The following is a 26,394-nucleotide window of genomic DNA, read 5'->3' on the forward strand; positions in this document are numbered from 1 at the left end:
GAGCAACCATGAGCTCCACCCTGTGGCGGTCACACTTGCAAGGATGGGTGGTGCTTAGCTCCCCAGAACTTGCTTGGGTCTCTGAACTTAGCCTCAATGCATCTGTGCTTGTCCTGCTGACAAGCACATGAGCATTGGTCGCCCTGAGCTGGAGACGCTACTGTGATATCCATGACACCCAGTGACGCCGTTAACAAAGAACTCGGGGGTAGGAAAAGAGGACCCCTGGCCTAGTGAAGTTGTTCCGAACCACAATTTCCAAGTTGCAACTCTCCAGCACAGGGGTCTGCATTTCTCCGGATCTGAGAGTCCTCCTGAATGTGCAAAATATTTTTCAGCCCCCAATTTAGTGAAAGCCTGGGATCTGACATCCAAAATTAATCACCCTGTGGTTAGCACAGAACTGGGGTAGATCCAAACTTTCCTACTCCCAGATTCGGACGGCAAACCATTCAATCACCTTCTCTCAAAAGAATCACTTGGAGCACAGAGCACAAGGAAAGAGACACTCTTCTCTCTCTCTCTCTCTTTTTTTTTTCTTGTGTTTAAGCAATCATTGAGCTCTAAAAGCTAGACTTACTTCCTCAGGCATTCAACTTTAGCAGCAAAAGAGATGAGGCACACGTAACTATCAGGGATTTCTTCAAAAGAGCAACTTCTAGACTACATCCGAAGGTTTAGACGGATTCAGGTCAATTTCCCTTTCTACCTCCTGGTGGTTTCCTGCCCAATAAGAATCAAGGTTTAGGAAGAGAACTCCAAATCTTTGCATTGATCACAATCCTCTAAGACAGATCAAAATTTGCTCAGCATCTGGTTGTATTTGGTTGTTTCGAAACTTGGCACTTGAAAAATGACATTTATGGCAACTCTCAGCAAATCGTAACAACCCGTCCGGTCAAGAGATTTAATGGAGCCAGCTAAGCCCCAACACACATTACCTCAAAAGAGATCTCCTCTTTTAAGTATTTTGCAGGAACACCCCATGGTTTGATCCACTCCCAGAATCCTGTCTAGGATACTCTCTTTAGGAAGAGCAACTCCTGTCCTACTCCATGGCTGCAGACGAGCAAGTGCCCTCCCTGGGAGACAAGGCTTCTAGGGAGTGAACATCTCTCTATCTGTTGAGTTTCCAGGTCACCACTTCTTTGGAAAACAGGAACCGAGTATGTCAGAAGAAGGTAGAAAATGGCTAGCGCAGGCCACTCTATAAATGCTAGAGCTCATCTGATTGCTTTTCAAATCAGACCCACAGAGTTGGCAACCTTTGAAGCTATCAAGGGGGTGGATGGCCGTGGTGGTGATGGGGGGTGTTCTGGACTGGACGTTTCACGATGCTAATGGGTTGTTTTTATTTTGAACTCCTTGCGGACTTTGGGTACCGGGCAGATGAGCACTGAGACAACACTTCTGACACCTCACCCACTGTGCCTTATCAAACGCACCCTATTTTCTAGCTGGGTCAGGAAATGACTATCAGTTCTAACCGAAGAGAGAAAATAATCCACAGGGCATCCATTCTGTTGGAGTCGGGGCAGACAGAGGTCAGCCTCAGACGTTCCCACTCAGCGGGTATGTCTCCGATGGAAAGGAAACTGCACCCGTCACAGAGCCAGAAATGGGAAAGAGTGGCCGAGAAGAGGCTGGGCTTGGTTTTCTCATGAGTTTAGGTCTCTGAGGTGGGCAGGTCTTCGGTTCATGCATCCATCCACCCACCAGATGGTCACCCGGCCTCTGACCGAACATCACCCACTCAGCCTTTCAAGAGGCCTTGGACCCTTGGGTGGGACTCCCCTTACGCTGAAATTGGCTCTGCGTTCACTTCCAACCAACGGCCCCAGTTTCGCCTTCCTGTTTTGACGTGCTAAACCCGCAAGCCCCACGGAAGCCAAGGAAAAGAAACTAAAAAAATTTCATCTGAAGTTCACAGGCTCTTCATCTCTCTGCCCCCTTTGCTTCCACTTGATCCCTTCCCTCCCCAGGACCAGAGCGGGGGGCCAGCCAGTTACTGCACGGCACCTAGACCTTGCTGGAGAAGATTCTGGGCCCAGTTTCAGTCTCTTTGCCTGTTGCAGAAATCAGACAAGTTTGATTTCCATGGCCGTGATTTTTGGCCAGGAACAGAAGAGGATGACCTGGATTCCGAGAGGTCAAAGGCGAGCTGGAACGTTCCAGAGGCGCTAGATCTTGGGGACTTCCTGCTTGGGAGGACCTCTCTGTGTGACTGGGAGAAAGCCAGGGCAACGCCCAGGTTGGGAGACCCCTTCTCTTCTCAGAAGACTCCCAAAGGGACCCAGAGGAACCGCTGTGGTTACTCTGAAAGCCTCAGATCTAGGTGGGCAGGGTCTTGCCTGTGACAGATCCCAGGATCAGTGGGGAGGCACCCAAAAAACAGTTCATGCCTCATAGTGGTCCCTGAAACACAGTGCCAAACGGATAGCCCCTGACCCTTCTGGGGTCTCCCGCCGGAAATGGGGATTTTTTTTCCAGGACCCCTAACTTCTTTTAGGGAATAAAAGGTAAAACTCACTTAGCAACATCCTGTTTTTGCTGTGCAGAGACTTTAAAAACGGCTGAACGGTTTCCTATGTGGTTGCTTCGCCTCACTCAGCTCATCGGTTCGGTTCTCTCCCTCGCCGGGCTAGCCAGCACGGTGCCCAATATACAGGGCATCCGAGCACTTTCGGAATCGGGAAATGCCAGGGGCACTGGAGCCCCTCTGGCCGGCATGCTTTCCCTCAGTCATCTAACCCCTGCTCTGGGGGCCTTGAGGTTTTCACAGGAAGCGAAGAAAGAGAATATACACCAAAGAAAGATCCTGGAGACTGGGTGCATTCCAAGTGTGAGATCAATTTCTTTTTATTGCCATCTTAACAAAAATACTTGGGAAGGCAATCTTTGATTCCAGCATTGGAGGGCAGGGGAATGCCAGGCAATAGTCAAGCCACTGGGCTGTCGGATGGGGGGGTGTTTGCTTTGGGGTAGCAGGAACCCCCAAAGAACCACAGAGTGGGGAGATGGAGCTGAGGACACCGGGACATTGCAGTTGTCCCCCATGCTCTCTACATGGGACAAAGCGTGGTCTGGGTTTAGAAGCAGCACTCCTGGAACAGCCACAGCAGGGCACTGGGTAGAGCTGTCCTCCCAGCCCCCACCACGGCTCTAGGGGGGGCAGACGTGGGAGACAGGAGGGCTGGGGGAGGACAGCTTCTGCTGGGGTCAGCCTCAGGCCAGGGAGCAAAGAGGACACAGAGCTGAGCTATACCTGGGTCAGAGCGAAGCTGGCCACTGCCACCCCGCCTCCCTCCCTGCCTCCAGGAACCTGGCTGCCTCTGCACACTCCAAAATGAAACTTGAAGCTAGAGATGTGTGTAGCTAATGCATATGCAGCCCAAGCAAGCGGAGGCAAGGCATGCTGGAACTTGGATGGGACAGGAGCCCTGCTGGGTTCTTCCAGAAGCCAGAGGAGGAGTCATCACCTCGTGGGTGCCGAGGCTGTGGTCCTGGCTCTCCCCAGCGCCCTGGCTGTCAGCCTTAGAGCCAGGGCAGGGTGGGGGACTCACCTCCTACACGCTGCTATTGCCTCCCACGGGCTGAGGCCAGGAGCCAACACCCCTCCCAACTCCAGATCTGGCCTCTGACAGGGGAGCTGGACAAATCCACAGACCCGGCTTCCGGTCCTGCCCCCCCACCCCCACCCTGCGACTAACTGTTGTGTCATCTGTCATCTATGAAATGCAGGTGATGGTGGTGACAGTAATACCCGGCTGGGCTGCCTCTCCAGCTGTCCTGAGAACCCACTGAGATCACACATCTGCAAATGCAGGGAAAGCATAAGGTGCTCTAAGAACGCCAGGGCAATCTTCTCCTTCCTCCGACGCCATCCCATTCTTCTCCCCATTCCACGAGAGGCAAGCACAGCAGCTGAGCACACGCACCGCAAGGGCAAGCGGAAGGCCAAGGCAGGGGCACCACCCGCCGTGCTCGGAGCCCTAGGGAAGGGGAGGACGGGCCCCTCCTGGAAGGACTGAGCTCCCCCTGCCCATCCTCAAGCTTCACCCGCTTCGGAAGCAGCAGAACCAGGGCATGGGAGGCGGCTGTGGCAGCCCTGAGGTTGGCAAGCAGGCTTCCATTCAGATGCTCCCCGCTCTTGCTCCCCTCTTCCCCACAAGGCCCGCCGCCGTGGGTGCCGACCGAGAGGAGGCCGCCGCTCCAGGGCCAGCAAGCATCAAGCAGGCAGCTTTCCCGCATCTTCAGCACCTGCCAAAGATGAGGGAGTGGGGCTCAATGCACACACTCTGTTGGAGCCCAGGGCCGCCGACCTGCACCTGGGGAGCAGATGGCGGTCTCCCCAAGATCCTACAAGGGTCATTGGTCCTGGACATGAGAGACTGGCTCCCATCTCGAGGCCAGGCACCCGTTCTCCACTTCTCTTCCTCCTGCTGTGGACTGGCTGCGTTAGAAATTGTGCTTTCTCTTCCGAGACCTGGTAGTCCGTGCAGGGGCTGGTGCCGGGGGAGCCTGCGGGGGCTCAGCTGGGGGCGCCTCGGCTTGAGGGGTCGAGCCCACGGGGGCAACCCCGCCTGGCCCCCGCTGAGATGCCTGAACCCCGTCTCGGATCTCTGTCAGCGTCTGGCACATCTGGCCGACGCGGCTGGTCAGCTCGGCCATGGTCTGGCCGATGGCGTGCATGCTGTTGGCCATGTCCCGGTGCACGGTCACCAGCTCCTGGCAAAACTGCTGGAACGCTTCAGTCTGCTGGACGTGGGCATGGAGGAGCTGCCAGTCAAGGCCTGGGCCGGGCGGGCTGGGGTGTGGCCGAGGGGTCCTGCAGGCGGCCTGGGCCTGGGCCGACGACCGGGGTAGGGCCTCTGGCTTGGGGCCCACCATCTCGGACTGGTCTGAGGAGGAGGAGGAGCGGACCAAGGTAGGCCTGGCCAGGTGGGCCTCTTCCTCCGCTGACCGCTGAAGGGGCACCCGCAGAGGCTGCCTCGAGGGCCCGGGTGCCTCCTCGTCTTCGTCATCTTGAAGGACAAGAAATAAAAAAGGGCAAATGGTTACCACGGAGAGAAAGGGTGCAGCCCTGGGCTCAGGCCTGCCCGCAGAGAAACACCTGCTCCCCACATCCCCGAGGCTCGCGGGCCAGGCGCCCCTGGGGAGGACTATGGGTGCAGCACTGCCCGGGCCCCCTTCCTCCTGCAGGGACAGCACCACTCTTGTGGGGGAGCCTGGGGACAGGGGATTGGAGACCAGGCCCAGTGTTGGCAGGTCCACCCGGTCTCTCCCTTCATCTCACTGTGACTCAGTTTTTCTGCAAAGATGATGCCTGCGCTGTCCACCTACCCGCCCCTTGCCCACCAAGCAGGGCTATCCAGGGCACTAAACAGAAGACCGGACAGGAAGGAGCTTGGTTGGCAAAGCCTAGAGTCGCACCTGCCCCAAGTTGCTCTGTGGTCCAGCCTCCCTGAGGCGGACTCTGACTCGCGGGGGCCACCTTGTGGCCTTGCAGGAATCTGCAGCTTTACGCCACGGGGGGGGGGGGGGGGGGGGGGGGGGGATGGTGCAGGAGTGGCCAGGCCCGGGGGTGCAGGGCAGGAGAGCCGCCTCTGCAGCCAGCCCTGATGGCCCCCCGACCCCCAGGTGCCCCCCCACCCCCGGTAGACACATCGCTCTCACCCTCACACCGACTGCCAGTCCCAGGGAGGGGCCTAGCCCCTGTGCCCTTGGGCCTTGGCTCTCTTGTGAGCAAGGCTATGAGCTGATTCCCATGGCCGGAAAAAAAAATATATACAGGTTCCCTGCCTGTACCAGAGGGGCTAAATTCAGAACCATCCTCCGCCCCACCCCCCCAGGAAGTGACAGAGGACAGACTCATCTTGCCCCCAGCCACAAGCATGCCTCCCCAGGGTTCCAGGGCCTCCCTTGGGCCCGCACAGGAAGAGCCCAGTCACTCATAACCGCACTTGGTGGGACAGCTGCCTCCCCCACCCCACCCCCTGGGGATCCCAGGACACCCATTCTGGCATGGCAGGGCTGGAAGGAGTAGGACGGGGGGAGGAGATGGTGCTCCTTCCCTTTCAGGGCCCCCTTCCACAGAGCCCCTGGCCTCGTGCTATAACAGCTGGTCGACTGGCTGGGAAAGGGGGGCTGGCCCAGCCTGCAGTGGAGGGGTCCTGGGCCCCCTGCCCAGCCCAGGTCACATTTGGTAACCTCATTACCTTCTGTCTTAGGGAGATGGAGGAGAGAGCAGGGCAGGATTCAGGGAATGGACTTCCCTGTGTTCTAGGCCCCCTTCTTTTTCTCAGAGCTGGGTGGAATCACCCTGAAACTTAACAAAACACTGCTTCACAGGGAGCTGGCCGACCAGAGTTGGCACACATGGGCTTGAGCCCTGGTTCCAGATCTAGCTCAGGGCCACCTCTGCTTCTGGGGCTCAGCAGCCTTGTCTCCATAGCAAGGAAGTCAGACTGGATGGTCTCTGCTCCTTTCTGAGTCCCCAAGAACTGACTCAGAATGGCCACCTGTCAGGAGCCCCAGCCAAACAGGAAATTAGCACAATCCCTATCCCAACGGCCAGGGCCAGGGGCCTCGGAAGGGAAGCAGGGGCTTTCTGAACCACCTTCCCCAGGCTGGCCAGTCGCTGACTTCCCTGGAGTCCTCCTGCCCTACTCCATCTCTCAGAGGCCAGACTCCCGTTGGGACCGTGGGCTGAGTGTGAAAGGTGTGTGTGTGTGCAGGAGCAACCGAAGGGGGTGCAGCCCCAGCACAGAAGGGCCTTGACTGCTCCCTGCTTCAGGTGGGCCCCAGCTGGAACCACAGCCCCAACTATAGCCCGCTGGGCCAGGAGATTCCGCAGTCAGGCCCCCAGCATCCAAGTCCATCCTGGGACACAGGAAGCCCAGGAGAAGGAGGCAGAAGAGAGGCGGAGGGGGACGTGGGGGCAGTCCGGACAGGGAGCAGACCTGGTGAGACAGGCAGAACTGAGAGAGGGCCCTAGCGGGGAAGAAAGGGGCAGAGGGCAGAGTGGGAGGGGGCTGCACGGCGCGGAAGCTCAGCAAAGAACACAGATGTAAAGATGTTAGGAAGAGAGAGAGAAAGGACCGATCCCCTCTTCTCCCCCTTCACCCCCCCCCCCCCCATGGCCTGGGCCCTGAAGACTTGGCTGGCTTCCTCCCCGGCCCCCCTCCCCCTCGCCTGCTACGCTGGGCTTCCCTGGCTCCTCTCTGTCCTGGAACGTGCCAAGCGCCTTCCTGATGCGGGGCCTCTGTACATGCAGTTCTCAGCCTGGAGGCTCCCCGCTCCCCTCCCCGCGCCCCATGCCGAGGCCTGGTTAACTCTTACTCACCCTGCGCCTCTCACTCCTGGGAGCCCTCCCCTGCCCCCGTGGAGAGCCAGTTCCTCGGCCCCTGGCCTTCAGAGGGCAGGGCCAAATGCGAAATTTGAATACAGGGCACCTGGTTCAAACACTATTATGAACTTAACAGGGCAAGAGCGGAGCGTTAAGCCCGCACACTGCCCTCGTGCCTGCAGAGCCCGAGGGGCGCTGCACAAGTGGCCTGGGTCATCCGCCCAGGAAGGCGGCCCGCTCTTAGGACTTCTGGTGTTCACCCCTCATCCCTTCGCTATGACTGTCCTTGTATGATGACTTCAAGTTCGCGTATTCCCACGAGTCTAGGGAGGACCCCAGAGCAGGGCCAGTGGAGGTTTTATATACAACTCTGTCTTCCCAGATCCCAGCACAGCTCCTGGCACAGAGTTCAGGAAATATTCTAGAATGAATGAACGGAAAGGGGTGGGGAAGACAGAGCAGGAGAAGGAGGGAAGGGTGCCTGGGAAGACTGGACTCATCCAGAGAAGGACAGGAGAGAAGGCGAGGGAAGGGGGGATGGCCTAGGAGGAGGCGGAGGGGCAGGGGCAGGGGCTGGGAGAGGAGGAGGAGGAGTTGGCCAGGGGCAGGCAGCCAGAGCCCAGGGAGGGGAGGCAGGTGGTACTCACAGCTGGTCGAGGGGCTGTCGGTGCCATCCAGTTCGGCCCTGGGGAAGCTGTGCCCGGAACGGGCTGTGAGCAGTGTTGACTCGATGGCCCTCTCGTGGGCAGTGAGCACGATGGTGGGGGCCCGGCCCCCAGCCCCGGGGCCCGACAGGGACTTCTGCATGAAGGCCAGCTTGTCCTTGGTCCTCCGTTTCATGTCATCCCATCTGTGTTTAATTTCCTTGACGGAGCGGGGCACCTGGCTGACGGAGGTGACTTTCCGAGCTATGCCTTCCCAAATCTTGTCCCTGTCGGCATGGGACAGCCGCATGGTCTCCCTCCCAAAGAGAACCGCTTCGTGGTGGGTCACCTCCGTGACCAGAATGTCCAGCTCCTCCTTGGAGAACTTGGGCTTCCTCTTGCGCTCGGCCAGGGGCGCCACATTCCTTGGGTTGAATATCCCACAAAGCACAATTGGGTAAATGACCGTCAGTGCGGGTGGTCCTCCTCCTTCCTAATTGCCGGCCCCCAGCTGGGGAGCCAGGAGGCACCTGGGCACCCTGGCCTGCTCACCACCACTACACCCTCCTCCTAGCCAGCGGCCCCTTCCACTACTCCTCGGAGGGCAGGAGGGCAGGAGAGGTGCGGCGGAGCGAGTGGGAGCGTGGCCCGAGTTAGATGCCTTCGGTGTCCGGCCCTGCCTGAGCCGGGGCCCGCTGGGAGAGCCAGGGCAGGTCACTCAGCCTCTCCCGGCCCCTGTCCCCGGCCAGGTCGGAACAACTGCACCGACCTCGGGGTTGTTACTAGGGAGGGGAAAGCAGAGTGATGAAAAGAGCTTTAAAGCCCTAAACAGGAACAAAGGGTCCTTATTGGGGTGAGGACCAGGCCATCGCCCGGACAGATGGCTCACAGGAAGAATATTTAAACAGGGAGACTATTTACAGCGGGCTTCCTGGTGTGTGGCCTCGCTGGTGATGCCCGTAATTAGGGTGTGGTCACAGAAAACTCATTCTGTACCCTGTGGCTCTCTTCGGCTCCTTCCCTGGCTCCCAAGTGCCCCCCAGGTCCCCACCTCTGGGTGTGTGTAGGCTCCCCTCCGTCTGGGCAGAGGAGCTCCTTTTGGGGTGGGCTGCTGTGGCCTTTTGGCGGCTCACGGGTAGAACGTGAGCGGTCCACGAGCACCCACTGACAGACAAGTTCTGCTTTGATGCAGGCCAGGAGTGACCTTGGCTTCCATATGCACAGAGTAGCCAGGGGCTGCCTGCCTAAGATCTTCGCAAGAACCACCCAAGAGAGGAACCCAAAGTATGGAGGGGAAACCCTGGAGCCCGAGTCACTCCTCCGGCTGCTCTGCTCCCAAAACTGCGGTGAGAGGCTAGGAGCGCAAAGATCCTGCCGCTCTCACCTCCCCAGAACACCACAGCTCAGGAGGAAGGAAGGCTGGGGCTGTATTACCAGGCCAACACAGTGACAGGGGCCTGGGCCCCACACTCAGGTAGACCTGGAACTAGACACTGAGTGTCCTGCACAAACCCGCCTCCCCCTCTATACAATGAGGGTGGTCATTCTAGAGCCACCTCCCAGGGCTGCCAGGAGGAATTCGTGGAGCTTTTTAATCTCACCACGATTGGCATTTGGGGCTAGAAACTTCTTTGTGAGAGGGAAGGGGCATCCTGGGCCATGTAGGGTATTTCTCAGCATCCTCGGCTTCTGCCCAATAGAAACCGGTAGCATTCACCCGCAGACCTGTGACAACTCAACATGCCTCAAAGCCAAACAGCCCCTGGTTTCAGACCACCGATTTCATGAATGCAGAGCACCTGGCAGAGGGAGGCCATATAGTCAACACTCATTACGTTGATGCACATTCTCTTCCCCACCCACCACTTAATTGTTTGAAAAAACTAGCCAACTCCATTCAATCATGCACAAGACCCTAAGTTGTACAAGTGAAGGTATGTGCAAACGGGGGTGAGGTATTACAAAAGGAAGCTACACATGAAAGGGGAAGGCAGGTTGCCAGGATGCACTAGCTTTCCCCTCCAACTACCACCAGTGGGACATCCCCATGGCAACAAGCCGCATACCCAACCCCAACCTACTGGTTGAGCGAATAATGGCCCACCAGCTGGGATTACCCTGGTGCCATCTTGCATCAGATCGGGTTTGGCAGATAGGATGGAATGGGATGGGGACAGACCCCATCCCAGCAAGGTAGTAGTAGCAGAACCCACCCCACAACAAAGCCCAGGAGGCCATGCTTTTGCCTGGGCCCTTGTGCACAAGCAGAAAGGACACTGGCCCAGGAGTCCAGAGATGGGTTCATGTCCTGGCTCTGTCCCTGACGGCACGATCTTGAGTAAGATCTTGCCCTGCTCTGAGCCTCAGTTTTAGCACCGTAGCATGAAGGTCAGTATACAGTAGGGGTTCTTAACACGAGCCGTCAGAATCACTATGGAGAGCTTTAGAAATACCCATAGCATGAGCTCATCCTCAGCCCGACAGGTCAGAATCTCTGGGGTGTCAGGTGATTGCTCAGTTAGTACAGATGATGTCTTTCTTTGGGGTTGTGGTAAAGCCTTGTCCCCAAGGTGCAAGATCAGAGATGGGTGGAAGGATGGAACAGTCATCTCTGCCGGTAAAGCTTCCAGAGCCTCCAAAGCAACGGTGCAGAAAGGCCCCGATGCCAGACTGTGCTCAGACACTCCTTTGCTCGCCTAGAGCCAGACGGGAGCAACAGGGAACAGAAGCCCAGGCCGGGGGGTCTGGTCCCCACTTCTGTGTCTCTGGCCACAGTGCCCTCAAATGTAATCCTGGCCCTCTGGAGGGCCCAGCTCGAAGGCCCCCTCCTCTGGCATCTGGGCCCTTCACAGCACATCGTGCCTTCATTCAACCATCATAGCAGAAAAGCCAGCTTCCACGGTGGAAGGGGTGAGTCCTGGGAGGACCGGGAGGGTCAGTCCATCGAGGGAGCCCAGTTACACGGTCGGCTCTGCAAACGAGCAGGGAATTGCAGGTGCCGAGATGACCAGCACCCAGCGTTTGGGGAGAAGAAGGCAGTTAGGAGCATGTCCATGGCCTTCTCAGAGCCCCTTTTGCAGGGCACTGGCCAACAGGATGATGGGAAATGGGGCTGGAGGGAGGGAGTGCTATCCCTACACCACAAGGCAGGGGCCCACCCGTCCCTGGGCACCTCTGCTTCTGCTCCTCTTAAGTGGCAGTGAGAACAGCGGCTCCGACAAATAAGAGGACAAACCCTAGGGCCCTCTGAAGAGTGTAAACCGCAGCCCCTCTCGCCCCCACCCCCTCCACAGCTCTCAGGTGGGAGCGCAGGTGGGCAGCAAGAGGAAGGAGACAGCAGACCTCGTCACAGCCTCCCCACCTCAAACCAACTTCTCCTTGTTTGGCCTGGAAGGTGTCAGAGTTTAAATACAGCAAACCCCCTCTGAGGAAGTTCCTGACCGCCCTCCCTCCAAACACAACCTCTCCCGCATCCCCCAGCGGCCATGGGTCATAGGACTGCACCAACGCCTGACAGAGGGCCCGATCCACAGTGTCCCTGGCCCGGCCATCCAAGGCCTCCCTTCCCACCCAACCCAGATGTAAACCCCCAGCCACGGCTCCTGGGGCCCAGACAGGGGTTCCAAGTAGGCACTGGTGCAAGCTTGACCCCTCTGGGCAGGGCCCCGGCCCCCTGCGCAGGCCTGTAGCTCAGAACTGACAGGAGGGCTGTGGGCCAGGTCCTCCGTTTCTGGCTCAGACCAGCCACCCCCCGGCAACCCTGGGCCAGTCTCCCGCTCTCTCTGGCTGGCCAGGAAGGATTCTTCTGGTGCAAACTTCTGTCCCAAATGCTGCACCACAGCAAAACCACTCTTGAAAGCACTCAAGCCTGGGCAGCAAGTACCATCAAAGACTGAGCGAGAGACTGTGCCAGAAGCCTCCTTTTCCACAGGGGCCATGTAAACAACTGCTGGCAGCTGCATTGGGAGGTGTCCTGCTCCCCTACAGCAGGAGCCTGTACTGTGAGAGGGGTCATAGTCCTGGGAGGGGAGAGACACCCCCAGAGCTGGGGACCCTGGGAACTCCAGACACAGGGATGAATGTGCAGACTTTAGGGGTCCCTCAGTAACCCACAAGCCTCCTCCTGAGCCCCCTCATGGAAGGCTGGGGAAGCAAGAGGATCCCCCAGAGCTACACACATCCCAAACCCTGCAAACAGCAGTCCTGGGGCCCCTAGAGGCCTCCACCACTGGAGACTCCATAGGCCCTAGCACGTTCCCTTGGCTTCCTTTCCAGAGTTTGGGCAAGGCTCCCAGGAAATCAGCAGAAAGCAAGACTCACCTCATCCAGTTGGCTTTAGTCTCATCTGACCCATCTATGGACTTGTAGCGGTTATTCTTGTCCACAATCTGGAAGACAGAGAGAGAGTCTAGAAGCCACCCCAGGGAGGTTCTCGTGTCCCTGGGCTCCTCCCCAAGCCAGGGTGAGCGGCCTGGCACCTCTGCTACCTCACCTCCCTTCCTCTTGCCTTCCTGCTACCATGTCCCTATTGCTACAGGCCTGAAAACTGAGCTAGGGCCAGGAATCCCAACCCCTCTCCTGTCCTAATTGAAGACCCAGCAACATGGCTGATGAGCAGCATTGCTAGTAGCCCTGCAGAGACTGAAAAACAGAGGCCAGAAGTGGATGATCGAGCAGAGGTGAGAGGGTTCCTCTTCTTCCCAACCTTGAAATGGTCCAGGGCTGCAGGGCTGGCCTAGGCTCTTCTCATCTATAAAATGTCCTGATTTCCTCATCACTCTTGAATCAGAGTTCAGCTGGGTATGGAGTTCTTGGCAGACTGTTTAATTTTCTTTCAGCCCGTGGAAGATTGCCCAAAAGGCTGCCATAGGCCGTTCAGCAACCTACTGTTGTTCTTTTGCAGATAGGCTGGTGAGGGTAAGATTTAAGACTTTCCCTTCATTTTGAATTTTCTGCAGTTTCCCTCTGTGGTTCCAAAGTGGAGGACTGACTTCCTTAAAATTCTCATTACGAGCATATTACTTGGTGAAGACTAAGTAATATTCATATTACTTGAAGAAGACCAGCTCTTCTTCAATTCTGGAATATTCTGAAAAACTCTGATGTTTGTGAGTACGGCATCTCAGTCATTTTATCCAGTCTCTTCATGTAGAATTTCTATTAAACACATTTGGAGAATATCCCCCAGGTCTTTTAACTACCTTTCTCTGTTTTCTCTCTCTTTCTGGGCAGTGCTCTGGGAATATTCCTCAGAACTCTCTTCCAATTCACTAACTCTCTCTTTGGCTGTGTCCAGTCGAAAATTTATCCACATATTAACATTCTTCCTTTCTTTTTCCTTCCTTTTTAAATGAGCATTTTTAATGCAATGAATACTTATTCCCAGAATCTTAATATCCATCTTTTCTTCATTCGAACTCTCTGATTCCCAATGTCACCTTCCTTCTTTTCCCTTTCCTAGCAGCTTTATTGACCTATAACGGGAATATTATGTGCCATCCGATAAATTTTGACAACTGTATACACCTGTAGCCACAATCAAGAAAACAAACATATCCATCACCCCCAAGCTTCCTTGTGCCCCAGAATCGCTCCACACCTGTCTCTTTCCATACCTCCCATCCCCAGTCCACAGGCAACCGGTGAGCTGCTACTTGTCACTATAGAGTACTCTGCATTTTCTAGGATTTTATATAAATGAAATAGGAGTCATGCGCTCAGCACAATTATCCTGAGATCTGTCCACACTGATGGGAGTATCAGAGTTCACTCCTTTGTACAGTATTCCATGGTGTGCATGGGCCACAATTTGCTTTTTTATCTACTTATTGATGGATATTTGGGTCCTGTCTAGTTTCTAGCTATTACAAGTAAATCCGCTAAGAGAATCCAGTTACAAGTCTTTCTGTAGACACACATATCTCTTGTAAGCAAATACCTAGTAGTGGAATGGCTGGGTCACACCGTAGGATTACGTATAATTTTTAAGAAACTGCTAAACTGTTTTCCGAAGTGGTTGCAACATTTTACATTCCCCGTACAACAGCCTGTGGACCCACCGGCTGGTCCATATCCTTGCCAACACTTGGTATGGACAGTCTTTTGCATTTAGCCATTTTGATAGTCATGAAGCAGTATCTCATGTGGCTTTAACTTTATTTCTCTGGTGACTAATGATGTCGAGCATCTTCTTGGGCAGTTACTTGTCAGCGGCATATCTTCTCCGGTGAAGAGTTGATTTGAATCTCTGCTCATTTTAAAAATTGGTTGTCTTTTCCTTATTACTGAGTTTTGAGAGTTTTTAAAAATATATATTTTGGATCCAGCCCATCATCAGACGTATGATATACAAATGTTTTCTCCTCATCCAAGGCTTTTTTATTCATCCTCTTAATGATATCTTTCAAAGAGCAGAGATTTTAAATTCCACTGTTTTGTTCTTTTTGTTTGTTCTTTTTTAATGCACGTTATCCTTCCTTTATTTCTTCAAGGATCCTAAGACTAAGACTGCTAATTATCCCTCATTATCTACTGTGTCCTTCATCCATAGTAACAGAATCCCTAGATTATAACTGGGCACCTGGCTACCTGTAATAATAGAATACATTTTGGGGCACCAGGCTGGCTCAGTCAGGAGAACGTGGGACTCTTGATCTCACAGTCATGGGTTCTAGCCCCACGATGGGTCAAGAGATTACTAAATAAACTTTAAAATAAAAAAAAAACAGAATATATTTCCTGGCTTCTTTGCTAAGTTATGGCCAAATGGATGTAGGTGCAAGTGTCATGTGTCAATTTCTTGAAAATTTCCTCAAAAGACAGCTGATACAGCCTTTCCATCATGCTACTGCCTGGAATGCAGATGTAATGGCTGGAGTTCTAGCAACCAACTTAAAACATGAAGATTACCCAAGCACTGAGATAGTGATGAGCTGGGGTCAAACTTGGTTCCTGAAGGCAGAGCCACCACATCAGTCCTAGAATGTATTCATAATAGAAAACTTAAGTCCTATTTAGCTTGAGCCACTGTTATTTTTTTTTTTTTTTTAGCCACTGTTATTTAGAATCTCAGTTACTGACAGTTAAACCTATTCCTGATAGGAATCCTAAAGAGTTATTTTAAATTCATTTTCAGAATATAATTTTCATTTTAGAGTGAATTCATTTGCCAATGATATTCAGAGGCCATATTTTGAACATTGTCTTCATTTGTTTTGGAGTTTTGGTCTTGGGGATCGAGGAAGGCTCATCTTTTTTTTTTTTTACAAAAAAGTAAAAAAGTTGTTTTTTTTGTTACAACTCTCGTTGTAACATTGGGGGGGAAAAGGGTGGGGGGTAGAACAAAGCATGAACTCTCAATGCATCTGAACTAGAAGCTCCCCTGCCCCCTCCACACAGCTTCTCTACCTATTCTCTTTCTCTGGATATTCACATCTCCAGACTCTCAACTTATTCATTACTCGCAATTTTCACCTCAAGCCCCAGGTGTGAACATCTGACTTCCCACAAGACTTCCCTTCCCTGGGTGTCTCATGAGCACCTCAAACTCACCTCCCCCCAAAGTACCCTCCCCCCAGGTCCCACCCCCAAGCTTGTTCCTCTCCTACTTTCCTCATTGCAGGATCTGAAACCACCATCCACTCAGGTTTCAAAAAGAAAGCCATCCCTACAACCAAAAACCAGTGTGAATGTATACTTCACATGGGGGAGCTGTATGGTACATGAATTATATCCTGAAGAGCCTGTTTAAAACAACAACAACAACAACAACAAAAAGAAAGTCATTCTTCATCCCATGCTCTCTCAACACCTCCCCATCCAATCTCTCAACAAGTCCTTGCCATCAGATGTCAAAACTGCTCCTCTCGTTCGACTTCGTCCTCTGCTTCCATGCTGGTCTGAGCCGTTAGCTCTCTTCCAGACAACTACAGGAGACCCTAACTCCCCTCCCTGATGGCGCTTTTTTTTTTTAAGATTTTATTTATTTATTCATGAGAGACACACACAGAAAGAGAGAGAGAGGCAGAGACACAGGCAGAGGGAGAAGCAGGCTCCATTCCGGGAGCCTGATGTGGGACCCCAGGATCGCGCCCTGGGCTGAAGGTGGCGTTAAACCTTTGAGCCACCCGGGCTGCCCCCTGATGGCACTCTTGAGTCTCCACCAGTTTTCCTCAGAGCAGCCACTGTCATCTTTATCAATGTAAAGCACCTCAGGTCACTCACCAATGATCAGCAGCAGCACTTACAATAAAATCTGCACTCGTGGTCACAGCCTTCAAAGGCCCACACCTGCCTCCCTTCCCACCTTGAACCTCCTCTTCCCCTTCATGTGCTGCAGCCACAAGGACCTGACAGTGAGCCTTTACACTGGTAGGGTTCACAGCCTCCGACCCTTTTGCCCCACTCTTAAAAACTTAATAGTCCTGAAATTTTTCACGCATCCAGAAATCATAAAGAATAATGTGACTGACAATCATGTACTCATTAGCTAGAACCAACAAAAATTACCTCCGGCCACATGTTCCCCACCACGCTTGCTTCTAGAAAACACCTTGATATAGCTGAAGACCTTCTCCGCCTCCAACTTCACCCTTCTCCAAGGCTAACCAGCATCTTGAAGCTGGTAGGGAGCCTTCTCATTTTTACTACACAAAGAGATTTCTAGAAACAATGTATGACAGTTTTGCATGTTTGCAAAATTCATAGACACAGCATCCCAGTGAACAGATCCTTTGTACGTTTTTCCCACTGATTTTTTCATGACTGGTCCCTTCTTATCTTTTGGGTCTCAGTTTCTGTCACCTCCTCAGAAGAAGCTTTTCCCGACCTGAACCTAAAGTAGGCTCTCCCCGTGTCACTTCCTGACCTCCTACACACAGCCCTCCACACCACTATCTCTATGACATCACCTGTCACTTCCTTTTAGAGACCTAATTGCATGGTGCAATTTTGATATTGATGGTGTTTATTTGGCAGTTTGGCAATTGACCACTGGTTGAATGAGTGAATGATTGGATGAAGGGCCTTTTAAATAAAAAATGAATTAAGGAAAAGTTATATAATGTTAATATTTTAGTTGAAAGGTAATGAGAACTGTGCTGGAGCTGGCTTGTACTGGCTAACGAGAGCTGAATCTTCCAGAAATTCATGAACCAGTTGTTAAATACAGCTGTTACTAGAAATAAAATTATAGGGGCACCTGAGTGGCTTAGTCAGGTAAGTGTCTGCCTTTGGCTCAGGTCAAGATCCCAGGGTCCTGGGATCGAGACTCACATCAGGCTCCCTGCTCAGCAGAGACTCTGCTTCTCTCTCTGCCCCTCCATACTGCTTGTGCTTGCTCTCTCATTCTCTCTCAGTCTCTCTCAAATAAATAAATAAAATATTTAAAAAAGAAATTAAATTATATAAACTTACAATTCAAGAAATAATACTTTGAAGGTAATAAATACTCAAAGCTTACCACTTCCTTATTATTTTATATCATCTGTGTTCTTGAGGGAAATGGGCATTTAATGTATCTGTACCGTAGAAATGCCATAGTACACTTGCTACTGCCTATCTCTCCCACCTCACGCTGGTACCTTGAAATCAGCCACGACGGGAGCACTTACACCACGGAAATGGGCACACGTCCCCCCACCACAGGCGTTACCACGTTACTAGCATGTGTTTGTGTGTGCACAGAAAGTCTGGAAAACACATTTTGAGCACTCAACTCCAGTTACCTCTAGAGGAAAACAAAAGAAGAAAGCAGAACAAGGCTTTTGCTTTGTCTATGAAGCTACATTGCCTTTGTGGTTTAAAATTCTCAGATAGACAAAAAGAGAAGACATGCGGCTCAGGCTCTACACTCCCCCTCATCACCCATCCAAACCCCAACAGTCTCCCTGGATGGTGCCCCAGTCCTCAGGGACTTTCCCTTGGAATTTCATAGAACCCTGTATTTTATCATTATATTAACCCCCCTACACTATCATTTTCTGATTAGTCCTCTCTCTCCTGGGGAAAAAGAAAAGCATCTCTTAGGCCCCACAGCCAGTAACAGGAGCACCCTGTGGGTAGTAAGGACCACAAAGCCAGAAGAATCCGCTTCACCATTGATAAGTGAGTGGTCTTGGGCAGGCAACTCCACTGGACTTGTGTCAGCTTTTGCATCAGTAAAATGGGATAAAAACCAACCTTGCCATAATGACTCATGTGGGAGGCACTCAATAAACAGTCATTACTAGCATTTCAATCATGACTGTAATCACAATCTTTGATCTCTTAATGAAGAGACCAATTGTTAGTTATCATTAATTCTGGGCAGTGGGAGGTCTTGGGGTGAACACTGGGTTGTTGTGATCTGCCTTTTTACAGCTTCACCTGGGCAGAGAAGCCCTGGGGGGAGCAGTGGGGGACAAGGGGACCAACCGCCTAGGGCCTCTGATGCTGGCTTCAGATCTGGAGGTTTACTGACAGATGCTTCTGGCCTTATTTTTCCCACCAATCAGGATTTTCTCCAACCAAGCATTCGATTATACATTCATTCACCAAATATCACTGAGGAAGTAGCTACAAGCTCTGTGGATAAAATGATCTGGGGAGACAATGTCTTTGCTCTCACGAAACTCACAGTCCAGGGAGACACAGAAGAGAGGCCACTGTGATGTCCCATGTTTAGCACTGTGGCAGGTAAACCTGTATAAAGGGGAACTCCGAGCCAGAGCCTGCATCTGGGAGTCAGCTGAGGACCCTCCTAGGAAACACAGAATCTGAGCTGAGGTCTTGGAGAAGAGGAAGGGGAGGGTGTTCTAGCTGGAAGGAGCAGGAGCGGGCAGGATCACACAGGACTTGCAGACCATGTTATGTGTCACTGCAAAGACCAGACCGTCCTGGGTAGAGAGCAGGCGGTAGGCCTCCAGCCCTGCGACTACAGTGGTCCAGGAATGGCCAGACAGGGCCTGATACTCCGGACGAAGCCCCCAGAAGGCTGGCCTCCTAGTGTCTCCCCTGCCTTGTCTTGTAAGGTCACCTCCTTGTGGCCCCTCCAAACCCAGCACTTCCCTAGCACCCGCCTGGGCTCTGAACACCGTGATGTGAAAAGGACCTTAAGAGTCTGGGCCTGACCAGAGAAGGGCAACCAGCATGGGAAGAGGGCCCCTTAGTCTGGAGAAGGAGGCCAGTGAAAGTAGAGCCATCATCAGATGTGGGGAGGCCCACCCTGTGGGAGGAGCAGAGCCAGGACAACTTACAGGGCACAGGCCTGACCTGGCACAAGGAGTATGCAAGCAGAACCATCTGACAGCAGAGTGAGTATTCTCATGAGGTGGTGAGCTTCTTGTTACAGGGAGTATTTAAGCAGTACCTGGATGACCCTCCATTAGGGAGGCTGAAGGAAGCATTTCCCCACAGAATGGAAATCTGTCCTCTATGACCTCTAAAATTCTGTCTAAAGTTCAGATTCTATGATTCTATGTAGACAGATCCTCAGAAAATAATATAAAACCTGACTTTAGGCCCCGGGGGCAAGCATGGCCCTTGTGGATGGGAGTGCTATTTCTGACTGTGGTAATGATTAACAAAGACATCGGGAATGGAACACCGGTGGCTCCCATTCAAAAAGCAATTTCAGGGGTGCCCAGGTGGCTCAGTCAGTTAAGCACCTGGCTCTTGATTTTGGTTCGGGTCGGTGGGATCCAGCACCATGGGATCACCCCCCCCCCCCCCATCAGCACTGTGCTCAGCAGGGAGCCTCCTTGAGATTCTCTCTCTCCCTTGCCCTCCCACCCCCAACGTGCATGCACACGTTCTCTCTCTCAAATAAATAAATAAATCTAAAAAAGAAAGAAAGAAAGAAAGAAAGAAAGAAAGAAAGAAAGAAAGAAAGAAAAAAGAAAGAAAGAAAGAAAGAAAGAAAGAAGGAAGGAAGGAAGGAAGGAAGGAAGGAAGGAAGGAAGGAAGGAAGAGGGATGCCTGGGTGGCTCAGCGGTTGACCGTTTGCCTTGGGCTCAGGTTGTGATCCCAGGGTCCTGGGATCAAGTCCCACATCGGGCTCCCTGCATGGAGCCTGCTTCTCCTCTTGCCTGTGTCTCTGCCTCTCTCTCTCTCTGTGTCTCTCGTGAATAAATAAATAAAATATTTTCTTAAAAAAAAGAAATAGTTTAAAAACAAAAACAAAAAAGCAATTTCACTGTGCCATGGACTCTGACACACCATTTCTTGGATTCTCTTAATCTGTGAAGTAGCTGTAATCATCATCCCCATTTTGCAGATAAGAAAACAGGCTCAGGGCAACGAGGTAATTTGCCACCAAAGAAATGTGCGGTAAAGCCAGAGTTTGTTCAGACTCTGATCTCGGCTGGTACAGCCCACCTCTTAGGCACTCTGGAGAGAGATGGATGTTACCCCCAAGCTGCCCCTAATGACCTCGTCAGAATCAACCAGGAATGTCCCGGGGGGACCTCTGAACCTCCAGTTCTGCTGCTGGCTTGAGCAGATTTACTATGTGAAGATCTGCATTTTAATACAGAGGAACATCCCTCTTGGTGGCACAACGTCAGCTGCCACCAAGGGTTCGCTGTTGGGCTCCTCTGAATTGGTGCCATCACCGGATGCTGCAGAGATTAGATTTTCAAAAACCTGATTTGCTTGCAACTTTCCAGGAACCCGTGGAATCCATCAAGCATTCTGATTTTCAGCCCTGCACCTCTTCTTTGAGCAAAGCAGTTACAAAAATGATTTATGAAGCTATTCACAGTTGACAAAGCACTTCTGCACATCTCAGATGCTCCTCCCAGAACCCCAGGAGGCAGACAGCATGGCCTTGGTTCTCCAGCCACGTCCCAGCCTAGCAAACTGAAATGGCAGAGCAAAAAAGAGGCCGGCCTAAACCTGAGCTTGAACCAAACACTTGAGCTGGAAGGGGGACCTCTGAGACTACTTAGGCCCTGGTCGCCTAATCTGGTGTCCACAGCTGGACTTTGGCAAGGCGAAGGGGAGGTCCCTTAAAATGTGCACAGCATTTTGGGAATATTGGTATATGAGTGTAACTTCCTAGGTGACTCCGGCTGCTTAAGAACCAGATTAATAATGGAATTAGTGCCTCCTTTTATTGCTCTAAAACTCTCTTTTATTAAATTTCAAAAGAGGCCTGGAGACCCAGTAAAAGAGGCAGATTTACATATAATCCTCAATTCTGCATCCAGGTTTCACACACTGTAGTATCACTCACCACGCCCATGTGATGCTAACTGGAGATAATAAAGAGGTCTGTGATCTGTTCATCACCTGTTATGCACCTGCACACAACAAGCATCAATACTCACAACTCATAAGGGAATGAGTGCTCCAACAGAATAAGCACCTAACCCCAAGACGCACGTCCCTCAAGTGGTAGGAATGGGAGTCCAGAGCCCCATAACTGATTCAGACAGCTCTTCCCCCACTCAAGTCCCCCTGCTTGGCCTGTAAGAGTGCCCCCCTGGCCTTGTTACCAATCTCATGGCCAACTACTACCCCCTACTCTGAACACATTCAACCTCAAAAAATGTGGTTATTGGTGAAACCAGTGGGTTGAGCCCTTGGGCAAGAGCACTGGAGTAGCAGTGATGTTAGAATGGGCCAGTGGCCAGAGGGAAAGTAAATAGAAACAAACTTTAAATACGCTGCAGATGTGAAGGGTCTTCCAGGTTAACAGGGAAGCAGTTGACAGGGCTGATGTGAAAAGCACCCATGGAGTTGTCCAGAGCACAAGCAGCACGTCTGTCATGGGTGGCTCGTCCCCAGTAACCAGAGAAATGAACAAGAGAGTCAGAAAAAAGGCAGAGAGCAAAGCAAAGCTCCACACTGAGACAGCGCTTCACACCCACGAGGATGGCTAGAATCAAAAAGTCGGCTGACAGCAAGTGTCGGCAGGGATGGGGCAGGGATGGGAGGAATCTGCCCTCACAGACTGCTGGTGCGGATGCAAAATGGTCCAGCTGCTCTGGAACAGTCTGGCAGTTCCTCAGATGATTAAACAGAGACTATCAAGTGGCCCAGCAATTCCACCCCTAGGTAGTGCTGGGCCGGCTGGATCGAGGGGGATCGAGGGGGATCGAGGGGGATCAGGAGGCACCAAAAGAATGGCGGCGGACCCCCCCATCTGTGGCCCCCACTTCAGAACTTTCCCATCACCAGCAGACCGCCCGAGGACATGTCATCAGGGGGAGACAGGACCTATGCAGGAAACTGAACCGCACCTTACCCAGTCCAATAAGCCCTTCAGGGACCCCCGGCGGGAACTGCCCGAGCACCGACCGGCACAGGCATCGGTCAAATGGCCCTGGTTCCCGGGCAGCGGCCTGGAGAGGGTCCCTGTCCTCCGGTGTGAGGGTGGTGGTCCCGACAACATGCCAATCATGCCAAGTCAAGTCCCATGCCTGGGCCAAGTATTGGAATTCCTTGATATAGTTTCCCGGGTTGGCAGAGTAGGAGCCCAGCCGCTTTTCAATTCGGCAAAGATCTTGGAGTGAAAATGGGACCCAGACCCCATATAAGGGCATAAGCAGTTATCAGCCCATCCCGATTTCACCAGGAATATGCCCTGATACCTATCATCCCGATCTCACCAGGAATATGCCCTTATACCTACCTCCCCGTACAGACACCCAACCCCTTCCCCCTTAAAAGCCCGTTTGCACTCCCCTGCGCGCAACTTCCCCGCCCTCTCCCTCCCCTGCGGGCCGCGGAACCTCGCCCCGGTTTCGACCGACTTTGGCCTGGCCTCTCTATTTCCTTTCACTTCCGATCGGATTCAACCTGACGTTTGGTGCCGGAACCCGGGAGGAGATCGAGGCCGCACGCTGGTGGGGAGCCTCTCTCGTCTCACACCAGGACCTTAACCGAACCCAGCCGCTGGAAACGCCGGGTAAGTTCCCGATTCCGTGCCTCCGTCCGGGTGGTCCTGCCTGAAGCCGCGGCCGCGCCAGGGCACCTCCACTGAGCCACCAGGTGGCTCTCCGCCGGTCCCTGGGGATCCGGAGACGTCCTCGTCCTCACGGTGATCTCCGTTTCTGTCCGTGACCCTGAGCTGCAAACGGGGACGCCTGTTTTCAGTCTCTGGGTTACCCGGCGGGAATCATGGGAACTGCCCAATCCAAATTTGACCCCGAAACTCCGCTGGGTTGTCTACTGGCCAATTTCGAAACTCTGGGGTTCTCACAGGATCTCAGAAAACGCCCTCTTACCAAATTCTCATGGATCTAGACAATCCCTGTAGACGCCAGGGCAAGTGGACCGGGGCCCCACACGTGCAGGCTTTCTGGGACCGCCGCTCTCGCCCCTCCCTCTGCTCCCAAAGTTCGGGACTGCTCACGTCCTTCTGGCGCCTCCTTCTGCCCCCAAAACAAAAGCCCCTGATTCCTATCCTCCTCCTCCTTACTACGAAACCTCCTGCCCCCCCTCCCCCTGTGTCCCAAACCCCTTACCTATCCCCGACCCTCTGCCTTCACCTCTTGCCCTCCGATCTCTACCCGCACAAGATCCCACGGGGTCTCTTCCTCCCCTGACCTACTCTATCCCTCAGGACAGGTGGCACAGGCAGAGGGCGTTGTACGTGTTCACGTCCCATTTTCACTCCAAGGTCTTTCCCAAATCGAAAAGCGCTGGGCTCGTACTCCGCTAACCCGGGAAACTACATCAAGGAATTCCAATATTTGGCCCAGGCATAGGACTTCACTTGGCATGACTGGCATGTTGTCGGGACCACCACCCTCACACCGGAGGACGGGGACCCTCTCCAGGCCGCTGCTGGGAACACGCCGACTGGGGCCATTAGGCCGGTGTCGCTGTGCGGGTTCCAGGGGGCCCGGCCGGGATTGTCAGGCCGGCCAGGATGGCCAGTCTCCTCGCTGGCACTCGGGTAGCCTCTAACAGGGCCTGCAACTATGACAAACTCCAGGAAGTCGTTCAGAACCCAGATGAAAACCCTGCAGTTTTCCTTCAGAGGCTCGCTGAGGCCTTAACCCAGTACACTCGCCGGAGCCTGCCTCCCCCGCCGGGGCTGCTGTCTTGGTGGCCCATTTCATCTCTCGGTCCTCCCCCCATATCCGTGAAAAATTAAAGGCTGCTGAGGAGGGTCCTCCAACTCCCATTCCCGACCTGGCGAAAGTGGCATTTAAGGTCTTTAACACCCGAGAGGAAGCGGCTGAACTTCAGAGGCAGGCTAGACTCCAGCGGAATGTCCAATCCAGACCCAGGCCTTGGTGGCAGCCCTGCGGCCGGGGACTCTGGGAGCCCACAGAAAGGGGGATCCAACTGCACCCTGCCTGGGGCTTGCTTCGGATGCGTCACCAAGGGACGGGACGCTGGGCCCCTCAATGTCCCGAGCCCCAGGAGCCAACGCAGCCGTGCCCTCACTGTCGAATGATGGGCCACTGGAAATCTGCCTGCCTGGGTCTCAGGGGATCATCGGCGCCTGTGAGTCCAGCCTTCCAACTACTCGGATTGGACGATGACTGATGGGGCCCAGACTCGGACACCCCCCTGCCCCCCCGACCCAGGCCGAGCCCAGGGTCCTGCTCCAGGTAGCGGGTAAGTCCTGTTGGACACAGGAGCAACCTACTCTGTTTGGCCTTCCTACTCGGGGGCCAGTTTCCCTCTCCAGTAGCGGTGGTGGGAATTGATGGCACCTCCTCTATTCCACGGACTGCCCCACTCCTCTTTGCAGCCTGGTTGGGTTCCCCTTCTCACATTCCTTCCTTATAATTCCTTCCTGCCCAGCTCCTCTCCTCGGCCGGGATATCCTACACAAACTCAAGGCCACCATTCGTCTTTCTCCCTCACCCACTGTTTCTACTCCCCTCCTCTTCATAAAAAATCCTGACATCTATCAACTTCTCCTCATCTAAATCCTGCTACCCTCCTACCTCCCCCCTCTACTAACTCAGAACCCTCCCTTTCCTGCCCTCAACTCCTGGAAGAGCTGACCCCTCCACATCCAGGAGTTTCCGATCAACCCCTCCCTAACCCTGACCTGAATCCTCTTTGTGGATGGTAGTTCTCTCATCGGCCAGAGACATGCAGCATAAGCCAGAGACATGCAGCATAAGCCGTTGTTACCCTAGACGCCATCCTAGAGGCAGTTCCCTCCCCCTCGGGACAAGCTCCCAGAAGGCAGAACTTAGAGCTCTCACCAGGGCTCTTCACCTGTCCAAAGGGCAACGAATTACCATATACACTGACTGCAAATATGCCTCCCTCATCACACATACACATTCTGTCTTCTGGCAAGAGTGAGGGTTTCTTACCACCAAGGGAACCTCCATAATCAACGGGCCCCTCCTTTCAAAACTACTCAAGGCCCTCAGCCTTCCCACTGAAGTAGCCATTGTCCACTGTCACGGACACCAATCCTCCAAGGACCCGGTGTCCTGAGGCAACAACAAAGCCGACTCCACTTTCCGAGCCGCTTAGGCCCCCCCACAAGCTCCCCTCCTCTTCCTTAACACACCACATTCCCCCTCTTACACAGACTAGGAAACTCAGACACTAAAAGAGATGGGAGGAATAGCCGGGGGAAAAGGCTGGATCTTCATTCAAAAGAAACTCGCTCTTCCAAACCATTTAGCTCCCATCATCATTTCAGACATACATCAATCCTTATAGCAGTTCCTAGAACCCCTTTTCCACTATCCACACCTCTGAAAGGTTATCAGAGAGGTGCATCAGTCTTGCAAAACCTGCTCCACTGTAAACGCTCAAGGGGGAATTCGCAGGCCGGGACCCAATCACCAGCTCTGTGGCCACCAACCTGGTGAGGACTGGCAGCTTGACTTTACCCACATGCGACGCCATAAATCCTTTCGCTACCTATTAACCTTAGTGGACACCTTTATAGGGTCCACTAAGGACCTTTATAGGGTGGATAGAGGCTGTCCCACAGCTCGGGAGACAGCGGATGTGGTGGCCACAGTACCCATCGAACACATCATTCCGAGATTCGGCCTCCCGCGGACCCTACAATCTGACAACGGCCCGGCTTTCATCTCCAGCATCACCCAGCAAGTCTCTGAGAGCCTTAATATTACCTGGAAACTCCATATCCCATATCACCCCCAGTCTTCGGGTAAGGTAGAGCAGGCCAACGGCCTTCTCAAGGAACATCTCACCAAACTTACCCTTGAAACCCGCCTGTCCTGGCCAACCCTTCTCCTTCTGGCTTTAACAAGGCTCAGAGCTACCCCTAGAGGGCCTTCGGGTCTAAGTTCCTTTGAGCTTCTCTATGGGCAGCCTTTCCTGCTCACTCAAAATCTTCCATCATCACCTCCTCCTCTCCTATCCTTACCTGCCTTACCTAACTCTTCTAAGAGCCCTCCTGTGGGCCCATGCGGATTCACTCACCCCTACTCCAGAAGAATCCACACCAGATACTCCCCCAGC

General features: G+C 53.3%; 1 protein-coding gene across 4 annotated transcripts in view; it reads right to left on the reverse strand.

Annotated features, from left to right (window-relative positions):
• The window catches only part of PRDM11 (PR/SET domain 11), a 92,953-nt gene that overhangs the window by 16,039 nt on the left and 50,520 nt on the right, over positions 1-26,394 (reverse strand). For 3 of the 4 annotated variants that reach the window (XM_038563496.1, XM_038563497.1, XM_038563498.1), the window contains exon 5: positions 12,313-12,380. In XM_038563496.1, the coding sequence (XP_038419424.1) occupies positions 12,313-12,380 (68 nt within the window). Of the gene's footprint in view, positions 1-2,830; positions 5,025-7,995; positions 8,418-12,312; positions 12,381-26,394 lie in introns of those variants that run through there. The other variant, XM_038563499.1, reaches the window with a different exon arrangement.

The sequence above is a fragment of the Canis lupus genome, chromosome 18, assembly GCF_011100685.1.
Source record: "Canis lupus familiaris isolate Mischka breed German Shepherd chromosome 18, alternate assembly UU_Cfam_GSD_1.0, whole genome shotgun sequence".
Taxonomy (NCBI): domain Eukaryota; kingdom Metazoa; phylum Chordata; class Mammalia; order Carnivora; family Canidae; genus Canis; species Canis lupus.